The sequence below is a fragment of the Peromyscus eremicus genome, chromosome 12, assembly GCF_949786415.1.
Source record: "Peromyscus eremicus chromosome 12, PerEre_H2_v1, whole genome shotgun sequence".
Classification (NCBI taxonomy): Eukaryota; Metazoa; Chordata; class Mammalia; order Rodentia; family Cricetidae; genus Peromyscus; species Peromyscus eremicus.
In genome coordinates this window covers 45,314,041-45,331,252 of record NC_081428.1, presented here as the reverse complement: position 1 = coordinate 45,331,252, position 17,212 = coordinate 45,314,041, and the positions used below count along the sequence as shown (strand labels likewise).

The 17,212-nt window shown below is 40.0% G+C and overlaps 1 protein-coding gene across 1 annotated transcript in view; it reads left to right on the top strand.

The window, feature by feature from the left end:
• Positions 1 to 12,546: 12,546 nt before the first annotated feature.
• Positions 12,547 to 17,212, top strand: part of Ift57 (intraflagellar transport 57) — a 58,230-nt gene continuing 53,564 nt past the window's right edge. The window contains exons 1-3 of the mRNA XM_059277117.1: positions 12,547 to 12,849; positions 15,158 to 15,320; positions 16,120 to 16,238. Coding sequence (XP_059133100.1) covers positions 12,638 to 12,849; positions 15,158 to 15,320; positions 16,120 to 16,238 — 494 coding nt within the window. The 5' untranslated portion in view covers positions 12,547 to 12,637. The remainder of the gene's footprint in view (positions 12,850 to 15,157; positions 15,321 to 16,119; positions 16,239 to 17,212) is intronic.

Below are 17,212 nucleotides of genomic sequence, written 5' to 3'. Positions count from 1 at the left end.
CTACCATTAAACTGTTACCAAGAACATGGCTCATCAGAACAGGAAAACTATTAAATAAATATTTCATTCAAAGACTGGAGGGTTAGTGAAGGAAGTCAGTAGCTACCAGAGTTGCATGTTGCCACCTTATGTTGTAGAAATACACTTAATTTTATTTAAGCAATTGGAAGGTCAACTCCATTTGAAATCAATGTCGTCTGAAAATGATGGACCCTATATCTCCTCGACCCAGGTAACTATGATAAATACTCAATTCGTTTCTTTCATGTTAGGAAGACATTCTCTAGCCAAACTCAGCAACCTTTCGTCTTGGTTTTAGTCAGTGATAACTGAGCTATAAGCAAGTTCAGCTTGTCAGTTACTCGTTCCTTAATCCTGCTCATTATTTATTGATCCCTTAACCTCAGCTCATTTGAGATAATTAAGCAATTCCCTTAACAGAGAAGGTCTACCAGGAGACTGGTGAAATTGATGCCTTAGGGAGGCTCATCCCAATGGCCCTTTCTAAAGCCCAGAATCTGAATTAGAATTCAAACTTTTGTATTTCTTCTTATGATTCCTACCCTCAGCTCTGAGCCTCACAGAGCCTGAATTTGTCCCTGGAGGCTTATATAGCAAGCTAAGAATTTTGCTGTCCTGAATAGAGGGTCCATGAAGTGATAGCAGCAAGTCCATATTTGCATTTGTAGGAAGATTACTTTGGGAACGATGTAGACAAAAGACTGGAAGAGGATCGGATCTGGAGGGGAAAGGGAAGGAAGTCATTATTGTATTTCAAGTAAGAATAAAGACCTTTTTGCTTTTTATTTGACAAAGGGAGCTGGTGTTGCCTTTGAATGAGCCAGCTCCTCTGGGGGATTTCTAATATGACTTGGGAAAGCACTCCTCCCTCTACCTCATTTAGGAAGTGTTTTTCTTCCTCAGAGAACCTGAGTAGAGTAAAGAGTCTTACAGCCAGTCTTTGCCTTCCAAAAGTAAAGTGTGAGGTTTCCGTGCTCGACACGGCTACCTTAAAGGAAATAGCGAGTGTCTGTCTTAAAATGAACTGTCAGTTTAAAAATAGAAAATGGGGAAATTTTCAGCAGCTTTTCAGTGATTTCAAATGAGAGAGAGATAGTATAAGTTACGTCTCTGGGTAGTAGAGTCAACTTCTTTAAAAGCATATTTACAACAAATGTTTTAATATTCATAAATGTGGCTTCATTTAATATCAAGAAGACACAGAAGTAGAATTTCTACCAGACGTTCAATCTTATTTTATTTATTTTATTTATTTATTTTTTTTTTGTTTAAACAGGGTTTCACTGTGTAACAGCCTTGGCTGTCCTGGAACTGGCTCTATAGACCAGGCTGGCCTCAAACTCACAGAGATCTGCCTGCCTCTGCCTCCCTAGTGCTGGGATTAAAGGCATGCACCACTACCACCCGGTTTAATCTTATTTTAAAGTTGCAAAGCAAAATCAACTAAACAAAAGCAGTTTTACAGACCTTAGCCAAGAAATTCACTGAAGTTAACTAGGAACTTGAATTCTGCAAACAGGCCAAATAAATGTAAACGTTCCACATTAATTTCAAAAAAAGGAATGAACTAGTAGGTGTTCAGCTTGTTTTCACAACTGTGGGGTGAAGGAAAAGCCTTTACCCTTGTTCCATGAGTAGGAAAGCTCTCCTGTCTTTCAGGGGGCTCAGACAGCCACACAATCTATATACAACTTGCTGTACACTCTTCTTGTGAAAGTGACTCTGCCTGGGGTGTCATGGGGAAGAGAAATGTTATGCAAAGATTATGAGCATGCCTCTGAAGTCTGCATTATAAAATTTTTAAGTGTACGCTTGGCATATAGAGCATGCCAAAGAAAAACTGTGTAAAAATGACAAGTTGTTATGAAGTTGCCAGGACAGATTCGAGTTTATGCTCCTGATTTGGGGCTATTTTGGAGAAAGTGCTTTAGAATACTTAAATACACTTCGATTTGCGTTCTCAGTGGCTAGATAAGAGATTCCTGTTGTTTCTAGATTACAGACATACCTGACTGAATATGGCAGAGTCTTTACTGAAGTTTTCAAACACACACACACACACACACATACACACACACACACACACACACACACACACACACACACACACACGTCAACTCACAGCCTTGCACACCTAAGCCAGGGGCTGGAGGACATCAGACCCCACACTGGGCACACAGGGTAGATCCAGGAACTTAGCTCTGAAGTTCGACTTCTACAGATTTCCTCTAATGGTTCTCCCCCTTTGGAAACAAGAAGGCATAGTGAGACTCTTAATGGAGATCATACCACAAGATGTAGGAGGGGAATGGAAGAGAAGCCAGTGCTTTTGTGGAGGCTGAAAGAAAACATGACCGAAGGTCCCTTTCCCCGAAAATTGGCTTACTCCTCATGTACTTGTACAGTTGCAATTTCCAACTCTATAGATCTCCACTGTAGATGAATTTCTAAATGGTCTTATTAAATAAAAAACATGGAGCCAAATATAGGGGCGAAAGCCTTAGAGAAATCAGGGAAATAGGGAAGGCCACCAGCTAACCTTACCTCACCAACTCTGCAGCTTCCAAATGCAAGTTACTTCCTGTCTACCCATGCACATATGCCTTGCTGTTCTGCCATCTGGTTTGCTCTCTGTCCAGCTACCTCACTTCTTCTTCCTGCCCAGCTCTGTCACTTTCTGTCTGTCTGTATAGACCTCCAGACCTCCATGGTTAACTAGTGTTGGGATTAAGGCGTGTGCCACCACACTCCGCAATAAAGCATGACTGTTAGGCACAGAGACCAGGCTCATGCATCCTTTTATGTTCATACCCAGTGCCTAAGATGTTACCAGTATTCAGATGAAAGATAGTGTTAGAAAATGACACTCTGTCAATGTCAAAAGGCAACAGAGTGCACTGTATATAGGAATTTGGACTTTCATACCCACCTCCCCAAAATGAGAGAACATTTTTCTATTTACCAAGTGAACTGTATAGATACAGAGTAAAGCAATAGGCACTAAAGATCAAGGAACACAAATAAAGCACTTAAATTCAACATTTTATTACAATTTAATGGTTTGGGCTACAGATTCTAAAACCCAAGACAAGATGCCAATTGTTGGTAAATCAGGAAATCAGAAAGGCTGGCACACTGAACACTGAGATGAAGGTTTGAACCATGAAGGTGTGTAATTCCACCTGAGATAGCATCTCCCAGACATTTTTATTAGGCTCCAGGGAGCCCCATTAAGTGGGGTTTCTACTATGGCATTTATTATTTACTTTCCAGCTTAAATTAATTCTTCCCAAAGACAAATCACTGTCCCAGGCTGTGGAGTAATTGGATCTTTTAAATCTGGCTCTTGAAAAATAAATGGGTTTCTATCTAACCTTGAATACTCTGACAAATCAGATCAATCCTTCTAGTTAGCACCCAATATTGATCAAATCAAAGTGTTACTATCATATACAATAGTAGAAGCCTCATCAGGAAATCAGGTGAATGCTGGAATATTTGGAGAGTGACTTGATGTGCTCTTTCTCCTGTCTGAAGTTTACACCTCATCTTTTTTGTTGTACACCTAAATATCTACTCTGGTGGACATATATCCTTCCTCCCTCCTTCTCTCCCTCCCTCCCTTCCTTACTTCCTTCCCTCCTTTCTTATTTGAGACAGATTCTCACTGTGTAGCTCTGGCTGACCTGGAACACAATATGTGGACCCGGCTGGTCTTGATTCTCAGAGATCCTCCTGCCTCTGCACTTCGAGTAAGTAGGAATAAATTGTCAACTATTGGAACTGGAGAGATGGCTCGGTAGTTAAGCGCATGTAGTGCTCTTACAGAGGACACAAGTTCAGTTCTCAGTACCCATTGGATCAGATGCCTTCTTCTGGACACTGTGGGCATCTGCACTCACATGCGCACATTCCCACACGTAGACATACATATTTGCACATAATTAAAAACTAACATAAGCCGGGCGGTGGTGGTGCACGCCTTTAATCCCAGCACTCGGGAGGCAGAGGCAGGCGGATCTCTGTGAGTTCGAGGCCAGCCTGGGCTACCAAGCGAGTTCCAGGAAAGGCGCAAAGCTACACAGAGAAACCCTATCTTGAAAAACCAAAAAAAAAAAAAAAAAAAAAAAACCACACTAACATAAATCTTTAATGTCAACTGCTATGTCAAAAGTTCATACTTCCTTCTTTCACTGGGCTCATGTTGCTCTCCCTAGTTAATAAGACCATCACATGGAAGCCTTCCCAGCTTCATCTTTCCCATCAATGAGTAGCCTCATTCATAGGTGCTTGGAGAAGCTCAAAGCATCCAATGGGACAAAGCCACAAAAGCTAACATTCTTCTCCTGCAATGGGGAATTCTGGAGTGCTACCTATGCTCTAGAACATATCTTACACCAGATAAAAAGTTGTTTCCCTAAGATTTGATAACTAACACCCTTCCCACAATTCTAGTTGCCAACTACCCCAGTTTAAGAACATCTTCACCCCAACTATGAAAACTATCTCTGGGATCAATTTTTGCCTTCCGACATTCCCTTTTATGTTCTGTTGCCAAGTGCTAAATGCACATTGCAAAGTCATTCATCTCCCTGAGTGTGTGAACAAGTGGGTCTCTGACTCATGCGTCTTTTCTTGGACTCCTTTTCTTCGGTTTGCTTTGTCCAATGTCAATGTTTTTGTTTTATAATGGTATATTTTATTTCATTATTATTCTTTAGATTTTTTTGTTGTTTTTGTCAAATAAGAGACAGAAAGAGGGTGGATCTATAAGGGAGGGACTGTGGGAGAAACTGGGAGGAGTAGAGGGAGGGGAAACTGTAATCAGAATATATTGTATCTTAGTCCTCAAATGTTCTATTGCTGTGAAGAGACACCATGACCACAGCAACTCTTTTTTTGTTTTTTTGTTTTTGGTTTTGGTTTTTTTTTTTTTTTTTTTTTTTCATGACAGGGTTTCTCTGTGTAGTTTTGGTGCCTGTCCTGGACCTCGCTCTATAGACCAAGCTGGCCTTGAACTCACAGAGATCCGCCTGGCTCTGCCTCCTGAGTGCTGGGATTAAAGGTGTGCCCCATCACCACCCGGCTCACAGCAACTCATAGGGAAATATTTAGTTGGGCCTTGTTTACAGTTCAGAGGTTCAGTCCATTATCATCACGATGGGAAGCATGGCAGCATGCAGGCAGACCTGGTGCTGGAGAAGAACTGAGAGTTCTACGTCTGGATCCACAGGTAGCATGCAGAGAGACAGGAACCAAGAGAAAGAGGGGCCACACCTTCTAATCCCTGTCAAGTAGCACCATTCCCTAATGACCAAGCACTCAAATCTATGACCCTGTGGGGGCCATTCTTATGAAAACCACCACATATTATGTGAGAAAAAAATCTATTTTCAATAAAAGAAAAAAGTCTGAAAAAAAAACTCATCCAACTTACATCCTTCTCCCCAACACACACACACACACACACACACACACACACACACACACACCCCTTCTTGAATTCCTTAAATAGTCACTCCTATAACCTACACAGATGTTACACACTCGGTGATTCACACAGATGGGTCATTTTCCCACAAGAAAATGAAATCATTGAGCCCATCAAAGCGTTAAGGTTTATAAAGCAACTGGGTGATACTAATCCACCTTGAGAGTCAACGTTAGTTGACACAGTTACGTGTAATCTTAATGGGGTTAGAAGAATTTCATCAGTAGAAAACAACCACCGAATGAAGTAAGCCCAAGGGAACAGGTTATAAAATCATTTTCCTTCCTAACTCACGGAAAAGTGCACATTAGTGCTTGATGCTCTGGGCAAGAATCGCTTCTACATTTGACCTGGGACTCTTGGCTCACGGAATGGGAAACTCTATAATCACAGGTTAAGATGACGTTTATTTCCCAGATTGAGCATATTTCACTTATCAAAAGTTGTAACATTAAGTACAATAATGACAAAACTCAAACCATAGCAGTAATGATTATGTAAAATAATTACCTGTGCATATTTAATATCTAAATATCTATATATGATATTTTGGGTCTATTAGAAAAATAAACTTGTGATTTAAGTTTATTGTATGTATTGTCTTAATCTGTTCTATGCTGCTGTAATTAAAATAATTCTTATAGTTCTACAGGCTAGAAAGTTCAAGACTGAGGGGCCCACATCTAGAAGGATCGTTTGGTTGAATCAGCCCATAGTGGAAAAGGGAAGAGCAAGTACATTACAGATGAAGAGACAGAGGAAACCCTCTTCCATAATAAGCGGTAACTCATTCATCAGAGTGGAAGGCTGTCTCCACCATCTAAACACCTCCTTAGTAGCTCTACCACCCAATAGTTCTTCACTAATGATCAAGTTTGCAATGTAACTTTGAGGACACACATTCAAACCACAGCAGTAACAGAGTAACTTACTAAAAATCTTAGCTTTACATTGAAGTCCATGTTTGTGTGTTAGAATACTCAATAGAATTTGTCTTTCTCTCGTCCTTTACTTTCAGACTGGGAAGAGTAATCCGTGTCTGGATTAGTTTGCCAGACACCACTAAAAGAAGTTCAGCACATTTGTGAACAGTTTAAAAATCTGCATAGAAGTATAAGTTGTAATTACCCCTTATGCTTGACTGTAACAAATCTACATTTGTAAACTGAATAAGATTTGAATAACAAGCTAAAAACTTCAGAATAAGGCTATTTAAATGTGAGCTTGAATGCATTACTGAATCAAGTCTCTTTAACAGTAAAAGTATCCCCAGACATATCTCCTGTGCATAAAGGTCATCCTTAAGCACTGATGTATAATATTCAGATCTTTACAAAAATCAATGCTTGTGGCACAACAAATTCTTGCATAACAAAAATGCCCTGTCTTTGAGAAGGTGAGTTTTCTATTCCCGACAGTCCACTCACACCGGGCATTCATTTAACCATTGGCATCCAGCACTTCAAAAGCCATTTACCATGTCAAACGGTGGCTGTCTACCAGAAGTGGCCCCCTTTTCCCCTACTAGACACACACACCATCAGAGAACATTTGACAATGTCTAAAGACATTTTTGGCCATCAAAACCAGCGCAAGTGTTACCGCAGTCTAACGGAGCAGTAGCCAGCTATATTTTAAAAAATCCACAGAACAGAACAGTTCCTACCTACGGACACAAACCAAGAAACTATCCAGTCTAAGCTGCTCATTGTGTCAAGCCCAGGAAACTTGAATCTTGATCACACCTACAGTTTCCGAACATGGATTTGTAGTGACAATGCTTTAGAGACTAATCTACAGACACTGTGTGGATCACAAACATTTTTCTACTATATGGGTCACAAACATCTTTTTTCTTTGGTGATTTCCTAGTCTTATTTTATACCTTTGTAACTAAATTATTATGAGCTTGTCTTTTCAGTTTTTATACTTATTTATTTTACAAGATCCTTCACTGAAGTTAATAATCTTCCAGCTTCCTCTAAACCAACGGTTCCTTCCTAATACTGTGACGGTTTAATACAGTTCCTCTTGCTGTGGTGACCCCCGACCACAAAATTATTTTCATTGCTACTTCAAAAATTGTAATTTTGCTACTGTCATGAATTGTAATGTCAATATTTTGGGAGATAGAGGTTTGTCAAGGGAGTCCTGACCTACAGGTTGAGAACCACTAGTCTAAACACATCAAACATACTTCACAATGCTATCTTCAATATACGTGGGATTTCGATGATGGGAATCAGAAATGTGATTGTTTCTATGTGGATAGCTCATAACTTCTTATCAACAAGTTCATCTTTCCCCACATCTTCAGTGTACTGAATTTCCATGGAAAGCCACATCTATTCCCAGGCTGTTTCCTGATTACTCCTATAATAGGAAGTTTCACCTTTATTAGGCAACTTGCTATAATCTATTGTAATTCCATCCTTATATTTCTCTAAAGTATACTTTTGTGTATAAAGCACTGGATCACAAGTCTTTGAACAATATGGAGTTTATAAACTTGGCAATGATACTAATTTTCTCATTTTCAAAAACTATTTTATACACTTAGATTTCAGTAAGGTTTAACAATTTTTCTCCATAAAATGACAGATTTATTTCCAGACTCATGCATATTTGGAATTGACTTTATTGTTTGTTTCTCTGTCTCCAGGGAATTTTCTTTAGTTTGGCTATGATACGTGGAAAAATCAGCTCTCTCAGTAGTTTCTTCCTAGACCTTTGCTTACATCATTAAAGGGTCCAGCTGTAGTACATAGTGTACTGGTTATATGTTTTCATCTTGCTTAGGGCAATCAATCATTCTAGTGTTCACATTTGAATCTGAACTTTTTTTTTTCTTTCTACAATTTTCACAGCACTTACTGGACTGAAGGAATTTAAAATTTTCTGCCCAGATACTAATGTTGCATATTGATTGGTTTGAGTGGATGGCATTTGTAAAATATCAGACACACACTTTCTTTCTCTGGCCTCAATTACTACTTAAAAGCAGATCTGAGGTTTCCCATGAGGAAGATTCCTTTTCTGTACTAAGAGAAGAATGATAGTTTTATTACTGGACATTAGAAGTTGCTACTGAGATGAGTGTGTATAGACAAATCTATTAAGACAACCTTCATCTTCCATTAATTTTAAGCACACATTTCCTAATGATTTTCCTACAATTTATCACCCTTCGAAGCTTGAATTCATTTTCCTTGTCTTTCCACTTTGCTACATTCTTTGTATTAATAAAAAATCAGGGAGTACATATGCTTTTGATCTTAACTACTTTTTTTCTAAGCAGGATTTCATGTGCACGTGGTGCTATTAAATAAAATGTGTGTGCTTTTCTTTTGTTAAACTATTAGTATGTAATTTAATTCTCTGGCCGAATCACAGAACCCAAAAAGAACAAAGAAAAGGAGGAGAAGGAGGAGGAGGAAGAGGAGGAAAAGGAGGACGAGGAGAGGGAAGGAGGGAGGGAGGAAGGGAGGGAGGGGGAAGGAAGGAAGGAAGGCAAAAGGAAAGGATTTTAGCCCTACAGTATTTAATTTGATTAGTTTTTTTTTTACTTGTTAGCATCCCCAGTGGGTGGCACTGAACCTATGATGAACCAATGAAAGGATTTTAGTTGGTCTCCGTTGCTATATAACCGAGTAGCTAAGATTGAGAAATTTATAAAGACCTGAGATCCCTTTGGGTCATGACTGTGGAGTCATGGACATCCAGAAGGATAGCACAGATGTTTAATAGCTTCTTGTGTTGGTCTCATGTTTTGCCAACTCATGGCAGAAGGGAGAAGTCAAACAGAGCATGTGCATGGAGAGAAAACAAATCAAATTTCCACTAATCTATGCTCATGATAAGACCATTACTACAGTCAGGGGAGCGCATCCTTCAGGACCCAAAACCCTCCCAACAGGCCAACTTAACAAAAAAAAAAAAAAAGAGAGAGAAAAAGTTTTTTTTTTTTTTTAAGCCTGCCCAATCTTGCAAAGCTTATTCCCTGTATTGGGGAGACTCTCCAAAAAAGCCTCCCTCCATCTTTGGGCTTCCCCCTTTTCCTATCAGCTTTGCTAAGCACCTTTCAGAGAAATCCATTTAGCTTAAAGCAGCTTTTGGCTGGGATTCTGTTTAGTTTTCCGAGATTAGCTTGCATGCAGACATGGAAAGGCTTTTAAAAGTCTTATGAACTACTTCCCACCATTTTATAGATGGTTTGTAAGAAATAAAATCATCTGAAGCCTGCCACAACTAGTGGTCAAAGGGAGTGTGAGGATAAGTCTTTGCAGGAAGTCTGCACACCCTGCCACACTGCGATCTCTTTAAGCTCTATCTAAGCCCCAAGTCAAAGAGTTAGTCTTGCAGAAAAAAAAAAAAAAAAAAGCTATTAAAAATACAGTGTGGAGCTTCCAAGTGGATGAGAGAACCAGAAGATGATATGAGTGTATATTCTCATAAAGGGAACTACTCCATCAAGGAAAAGGCTGTTGGTTGTTGGCACTATTGTAGGTAAATAAGGAAATGTGAAAACATCTGGGCCTTTTAAATATGAATGATATTTCTGTGTTCTTTCCTACTTTTTCCCCATGGAAAACCATAATGTGTGTGGAAGAATTTGATTTTCTCTGTTTTTATTCTCTATGTGCCAGAATTATTGGGGATAGTTTATACTTCTCTCTCTCTCTCTCTCTCTCTCTCTCTCTCTCTCTCTCTCTCTCTCTCTCTCTCTCCACATTTACAATGGAAAACTGATTCTTTACCTGCTTACAAACCAGGCCAAGTCAGGGAAGGAAGCGGCTGGATTTGAGAAGAGTTTTTATTTCCCCCAAGTCAAAATACATGCATTATTGAAAAGTCAGCCAGAAAGCAGTGTTTGACTATTTCCTACTGTGCTGCATAACCTTCCAAGCATGTCAGAACATCTTATGTAGGCAGCATGCTCTGTGTGAACCCCACCCCTTGGGTGTAAACCACACATCTCTACTATCTGAGAGCCTTTCAAGAAGCATTATAAAGCCATGGGTTGCTTGTTGGTAAATGAAATACCCCAAAACATATATCTGAATAACTGTGCCTCTTATTTTGTTCCTAAAAAGCTTCACATCCATCTTATAATCCTCTCAACTTCCACACGTGGTCATTGGATATGGATGCGTCTGGGGAAATCACTGTTGTAGAACAGTTGAGAAAATGAAAGACTAATTTGACTGACAGCGGGCTAGAGGTGGACTCAATTTTCCCATTTATCTTTACTAGCAGCCACTGGCTCATGACTAATAAACGATGCTATTTAAAAAGCAATTCTTAGGTTGTGGATATGGCTCAGTGAGTAAACACTGTGCTGCAGGTATGTAGACCTAAGTTCAGATCCCCAGAACCTATATAAAGATGGGCACTATAGTGTGGGTCTGTGGTCCACCAGTATGAGAGGCAGAAATAGTAGAATTCCCTAGAAGCTCACAGGCAGCTGTCCTGGTATATGCCCAACAAGCAACAAGAGACCCTGTCTCGAAGTGGTGGTTGAGAACTGATTCTAAAAGTTATCCTCTGAGCTCCACAAGTGAATCACTGTATTTGAATACTCCCACTCACACATGAACGTGCACACACATTCATTATACACAGAGATAGCTAAATAGATGATAGATAAAGATTTAAAGAAATATGATTTTCTGTGGACTTCTCCCCTTCAGTTTATTTTCTATATAAATCAGTAGTTCTACGTGTGTCTTTTATCGGACAAACAGAATAATTTTTCATTTGGATACTTCACTAGTATTAGAAGCAAGACTGATTAAAATAAAAAGTATGTTCTTCAATTATCACAAAGCAAAAGTTTTACAAATATGTTTCAGATTTCAATTATGTAAAGAATGTGATTCTTCTACATTTTTTGGAGTGTGGTACAAGACATAATGATCCCTTGACAGCCACAGAATTAAACTAACAAATGTTTGACCTCTTGCTTCTGAGGTTTTTTTTGTTTTTGGTTTTTTTTTTTTTTTTTCCCGAGACAGGGTTTCTCTGTTTAGCTCTTGGGCCTTTCCTGGAACTCACTCTGTAGCCCAGGCTGGCCTCGAACTCATGAGTTCTCTTTTAAGAAGTGATGGAGCATCCACTCTGCTTCACTTCTACTTTAACTGTCAGGAAGCCTGCCTGATGCACTCTTTTTCTTAGAATTGTAAGGATAAGTCACGCCTGTGGTCAGTTATGTCTCCTTTGTATTTTCTAGGTCAATACCTGTAGACATAGTAACAAAAATGCCCTTATGTTGATAAGCGCTCAATGCAGCCATTTCTTTCCAGATAGTACATTTTGTTGGATTTCACTTGAACCCAAGAGCTTACGTCTTGAAACAGATGAAGAGGCAGGATGGGAGGGAGTTACAAATCCTTCCCCAAACCCACTCTTCTCACTTCAACCTCCACGTGCCCCTCCCCCTCCCCTCCCTCTCCCTCCTAATTAATTTCCTAACATCGAAGTAAGGTAGGGTCATAGTAAGACCTCAAGCCTTATTTAGAATACACTATTAAATCTAGCACTACCTCATAAACAGTTAGGAAATAGACAAAAGCAGTCCTGTGGTTGGAATCTCTGAGGTACGGTGAAACTAAGGACAGCGAGTTTCACAACTACGACAACTAAGGATCAGTGGGCGAGTAGCCTTCAATACTGTGTTCCGCTTCGTTTCAATCCTTTGAATCGCTACCCAGGTAACTAGACGTCAGTCCATTCACCAGCCCGGAACAAACCCCCAGATCCTGAGCTCCTCTAGGAGCTGCACCGAGCTTGCAGAGCCAAAGAGCCGCGGATCCTGCCTCTTTAAGGCGCGAGGGAAAGAGTCGCCAAAGAGGCGGAGGAAGAAGGATCGCCACGCCCATGGGGCGGGGCTACACCCCAGGCTAGGGGCGGGCATAGCGTGACGTCAGGAAGGAATCCAGCTTTGGTTGGCGAGAATTTCGAGAGGCAGGCTGGGCGCGAAGAAGGCGGGGTCTGGTTGCCGTGGTGACCGGCTGCCCTGCGGTCTCCAGGTAACGGTGGCGGCTGTGCGGGCTACGCGGTGCTGGCGGCGGAGGCCGCGGAGATCCCGGCCCGAGCCCACGCCTGGCTCTGTGGGTCTGAGCTGCGATGGCTGCCGCGGCAGCGGTGATCTCGCCGTCGGGCTTGGAGGATGGGGTGTCTCGGGCTCGCGGGGAAGGCGCAGGGGAGGCGGTGGTGGAGCGCGGGCCCGGCGCGGCCTACCACATGTTCGTGGTGATGGAGGACCTGGTGGAGAAGCTGAAGCTGCTCCGCTACGAGGAGGAGCTCCTCCGAAAGAGCAATCTGAAGCCCCCGTCCAGGTGCGTGCCTTGCCCCGCTGGCGCCAGGTGCTGGCTGGGCCCAGGGGACGCTCCTCCTAGGTGAGGCGAGGACCCTGGGTTCAGATCCCCACATTCCCTTTCTCTGCCTTCCTTGTCCAGAAAGGGAACTTCTGCACACAGCGAGGTGAAGTTTTCAGGCTTGGTCATTTGTGGAGAAAGTAAACAAGTTTTGTAATGGCAGGGAGGCCCGGGAAAGACAGCCTGCCCATTCTTTAAAACATACACGCACCATCAACCAAACACATATCTTGTTTTAAAGGTGATAAAATACTCATAGTAAAAAGGATAGAAAAACTGCTCTCTAGAGATGAATGCCCTTACCATTGAGATCTCTTTCCAGTTTTTGTTTTCCTTTGCTAGACTTTGCAAACTAACAACAGTGGGTACTTAGGACCTTACTGAGGAGCACTTTTTATGTAGTAAACTTGTGTACTAATTGCTATGGTTCAAAAGACTTAATGCTTTTGCAGCAACGATACTCTTAGAAACTGAACGTGGAGAAGGCAATTGAAACGATAAGGTTGGAATCGTCCCCATTATAGAACCTAATCTCCCGTGCTTCCTGTGGTGGAAAAAGTTGGGAATATCAGGAAGGCAGTGCCATTAGTTGCCTAGAGTGACAGACAGCACGCTCTCATGTAATCATGATAGCTTAGTGATAACTGTGATTTATTGCTGTTCCTTTAAAGCTTGTATTTGTTTTATTCTGTAAGAAGCAAATAAAAAGAATTACCTGAGTACTTTACTGTTTACAGGTAGGCTCAAATAAATTCCCTTGATAGTTTTCAGCTCTTGCCCTCTTCCAGATGCTTGTGTTGAAAGAATAGTCAGGCTTTTATGCAAACTGTCCATAATGCTGAGTTAGTCTGTAAAAGGAGAAAAGTTAGAGAAGAAAGTTCATCTTGATCCTGATCCACAATAGATGTTTTAGGATTGGATTATTATTTAAATGAATTGATCATAATAATATAGATGGCAAACGTGTTCGGTGTTGATAAAACTGTTAATTTTTTTTTCAAATGCATTTGTCAAACAAAAGGAAAATGGCCTTACGTTACTATTAATACCTTGTACTGAACCTCAAAGGGTGAGCAAAATACTTTGTACCATGGATTTGTGTGGATATATTCTAGCCAGTGGTTCAAGGTGTCACGTCCAGCATGTCGCATCACCTAGGAATGGAGGAAGACATTGTCCAGGTCTATCTTTTGAGAAGTTCTGGACACAAACTGTTTTCTCAACCCCTCTGGGTGATTCTGATGTACCTCTGTGCTTGAGAACCATCATCACAGGCCCACAGTATCTGTCAGGGTGCATTCCTCCGTCCTTGAGGAGTGCCTGTTGATAAGGAAAACACAGTTGTTGGTGGGTAGATTCTTTATAAGCCTATGCCTGAAAAGACTTCATGACCTTTTAAAACTGCCTAGCTTTCTATTTACTTCTAGAACATTTTATTTTCTTGATGTAAAAAGTTTTAGAAAACAGAAGTATTAGACCACTGATTCTTATGTCATTGGTTATATATATATATATCAGTGTAATAGTCATAGCTACATAAAGAAAGCAGAGCAGACCCCTGCTTCAACTTTCTTGAGTGATGTTACTTACACTTTTTATGTCCTCTATGGCTCAGTATAAATCATATCCCCATTGGAGCATATTTACTACAATAAGTTTAGCAAAAATCCAGCAGTTGTGATGCTGGGGGACGTGGCAGGGGTTCTTATCCCTTGCGCTACCCCTGGACCATCTAAGTTGGGACTTGGAAGTCTTCCAGTGCTGTGTTCTGTTCCCCCACCTTGTGATTATCCATGAACGGGGCAGACCTGGCTTCCACCATCTAGCAGCACTTTTAGGAGTTGATTTGAATACGCAGCAGAATGCAAACAACTGTTTGATGGAGCTGATAGGTTACAAACAGCAAACACATGGTGAATTATTCGTGTCTCTTAAATGCCAAGATTCTCATAATCCAGAATTACCATTTTTAGGGGGAACTCACTTATAATCAGTCACTTAAGTGAGTTTGACAAAAGTTTCATGTATTTATTCTCCAAAATATACATTCCCTGACTGTAAGGTTTTTGATCACGTATTTTGTCTGCGGTAGTGATTGCCCCAGTGATCCTGATTCAAAACTCTGTGAGCTCCGAATCCCTAGACAGTTCAAGCGCATTGGTGAAGGCTGCTGAGGGGCAAATTTAGCAACTTTGGACTTGACTCTGTTGCTTAGTCCTGGTCGATCCGCTTTCTCTCACCTTTCCCATCCTCCCTCGCTTTGATGCAGACACTACTTTGCTCTGCCTACCAACCCAGGTGAGCAGTTCTACATGTTTTGCACTCTTGCTGCGTGGCTGATCAACAAAACAGGGCGTCCCTTTGAGCAGCCCCAGGAATACGACGATCCCAATGCAACTATATCTAACATACTCTTTGAGCTTCGCTCGTTTGTAAGTATTCTTCAACTGTGGGTTTCAATATTAGCAATTCAACAACAGATGCTAGCCAAAAGAGATGACTCTTTCAGAATAGTAGATAGACAGATAATAGTGACTGATATATAGTGATTTTTGAATTTATTTTAAAGTAAAACTTTCCTGGTATGGTTGATATTACATACAACATGAATTCTACTTCTAAAAATGTTACTCTAGACTCTCTTTAGCCCAGAGTAATAATATTTGTCTTAATTTTGGTGCTCTCAAAAGTGAACAGTTAGGGGATTGGTTAGTCCTTCCTCTCAAAGGAAGATTGAGGCTTACAAAGCCGAATCCTGCACTTTGAAAGGATCTTGGATTTATTAGGAGTCCTCAGTGGTACTTTCATTTCTGACTTTTCCTGGGGAAAGGCAATAAGACATTTTGACCCAGGTTGCTAATTTTTAATAAATGAGTCACTGGATCTTTGTTTAAAAATATATTTTACCATGAGAGTAGTTTTTACTACTTTTTTGGGTTGCTTTTGGTTTTTTGTTTTGTTTTGTTTTTTAACTAGTGTTTTGTCTTCTTGCTATGATATAACTGCCTTTTATTTTGGTACTTTGAACAATAAAGTATTTGTATTTTCCTCAGTGTAACTGTATCAATTGATTGAAGAAACTTAAGAAAAGAATGTCTAAGAAGCAAAGCAATTACTTTTTTCTTAAATCATTTGAAAAATGGAAAAATTATACATGTGCTCAGTGATTCTTTGCTGAAATAATCTTGACATCTGGACTATACCTAACATATAATATCTTTATCTTTTCAGGGGAGGACTGCAGATTTTCCTCCTTCAAAATTAAAGTCTGGTTATGGAGAACATGTATGTTACGTTCTTGACTGTTTAGCTGAGGAAGCATTAAAATATATTGGTTTCACTTGGAAAAGGTAACTATTACCTCACAGGCAATATTGATGTTATGCACTTAACATTTTTTTTTAAGTGCAGAGCTGTCTAATTAAACTGACAAGAGCTGATTGTACAAGAGCTGACTGCTCTAAATTGATAGTGGTCCCGAAGATTAAGTCTAGATAAAATCAGAATGCCTTCCAAATGTGTTCTGAAATATACGGAAATACATCCATTCATCCCAGTGCCTCTTCCCTGTCTGTAATTATTGAAGGTTTAGCTGTAACTGCATACATCCTTGCCAATTTGGAAAAACTTTTTACAATTCTCTTTGTACCTGTGTTTATTTATACCTACAACCATTGTGTGGTGTGTGTGTGTGTGTGTGTGTGTGTGTGTGTGTGTGTGTGTCAGGGTAACCAAAAGCCTCATATTTAAGTAGAAAAGGAGATTAATATAGTACCGAGTGTGGGATTTTCTTTTTTCTTTGCTTAGTGGCAAGAATTACACTGAAGAAGCCACTTGACATTCTCTTGGACAATGTCCATAGCTTCTCTCTAACCTGAAAGTACATTGTTTATATTTTATGGTATTAAAATAATTTATTTACCAGTGTAGATTCGTTGTTACAAATCTTGCCAATCATTCATCACATGTATTCTATGGTAATTAGCACAGTTTGTCATATATGTTCAGTAAGTATTGGTGAATAAATAAAATCAGAAACCATTGGTTTATATAGGTTTCTATGATTAAAATAGATACAGTTCATCTTTTTAAAGTTAGGATTATTGATAAATTAGAATGTGAAAGACATGATGCAACAAATATGACAGTATTGGTTTTAGATTTGAGCAAACTGTAGATAGAGAGGTACGTATTATTCCATGTTAATATATTAATACAACATATGCAATTACGTTTAGGTGAAAATCTACTTTCTTTTAGTAAGTACTTTTAAAAACTTCCAAAAACATGTGTATGTGTGTATGCAAGGAAGATTATGTGGACT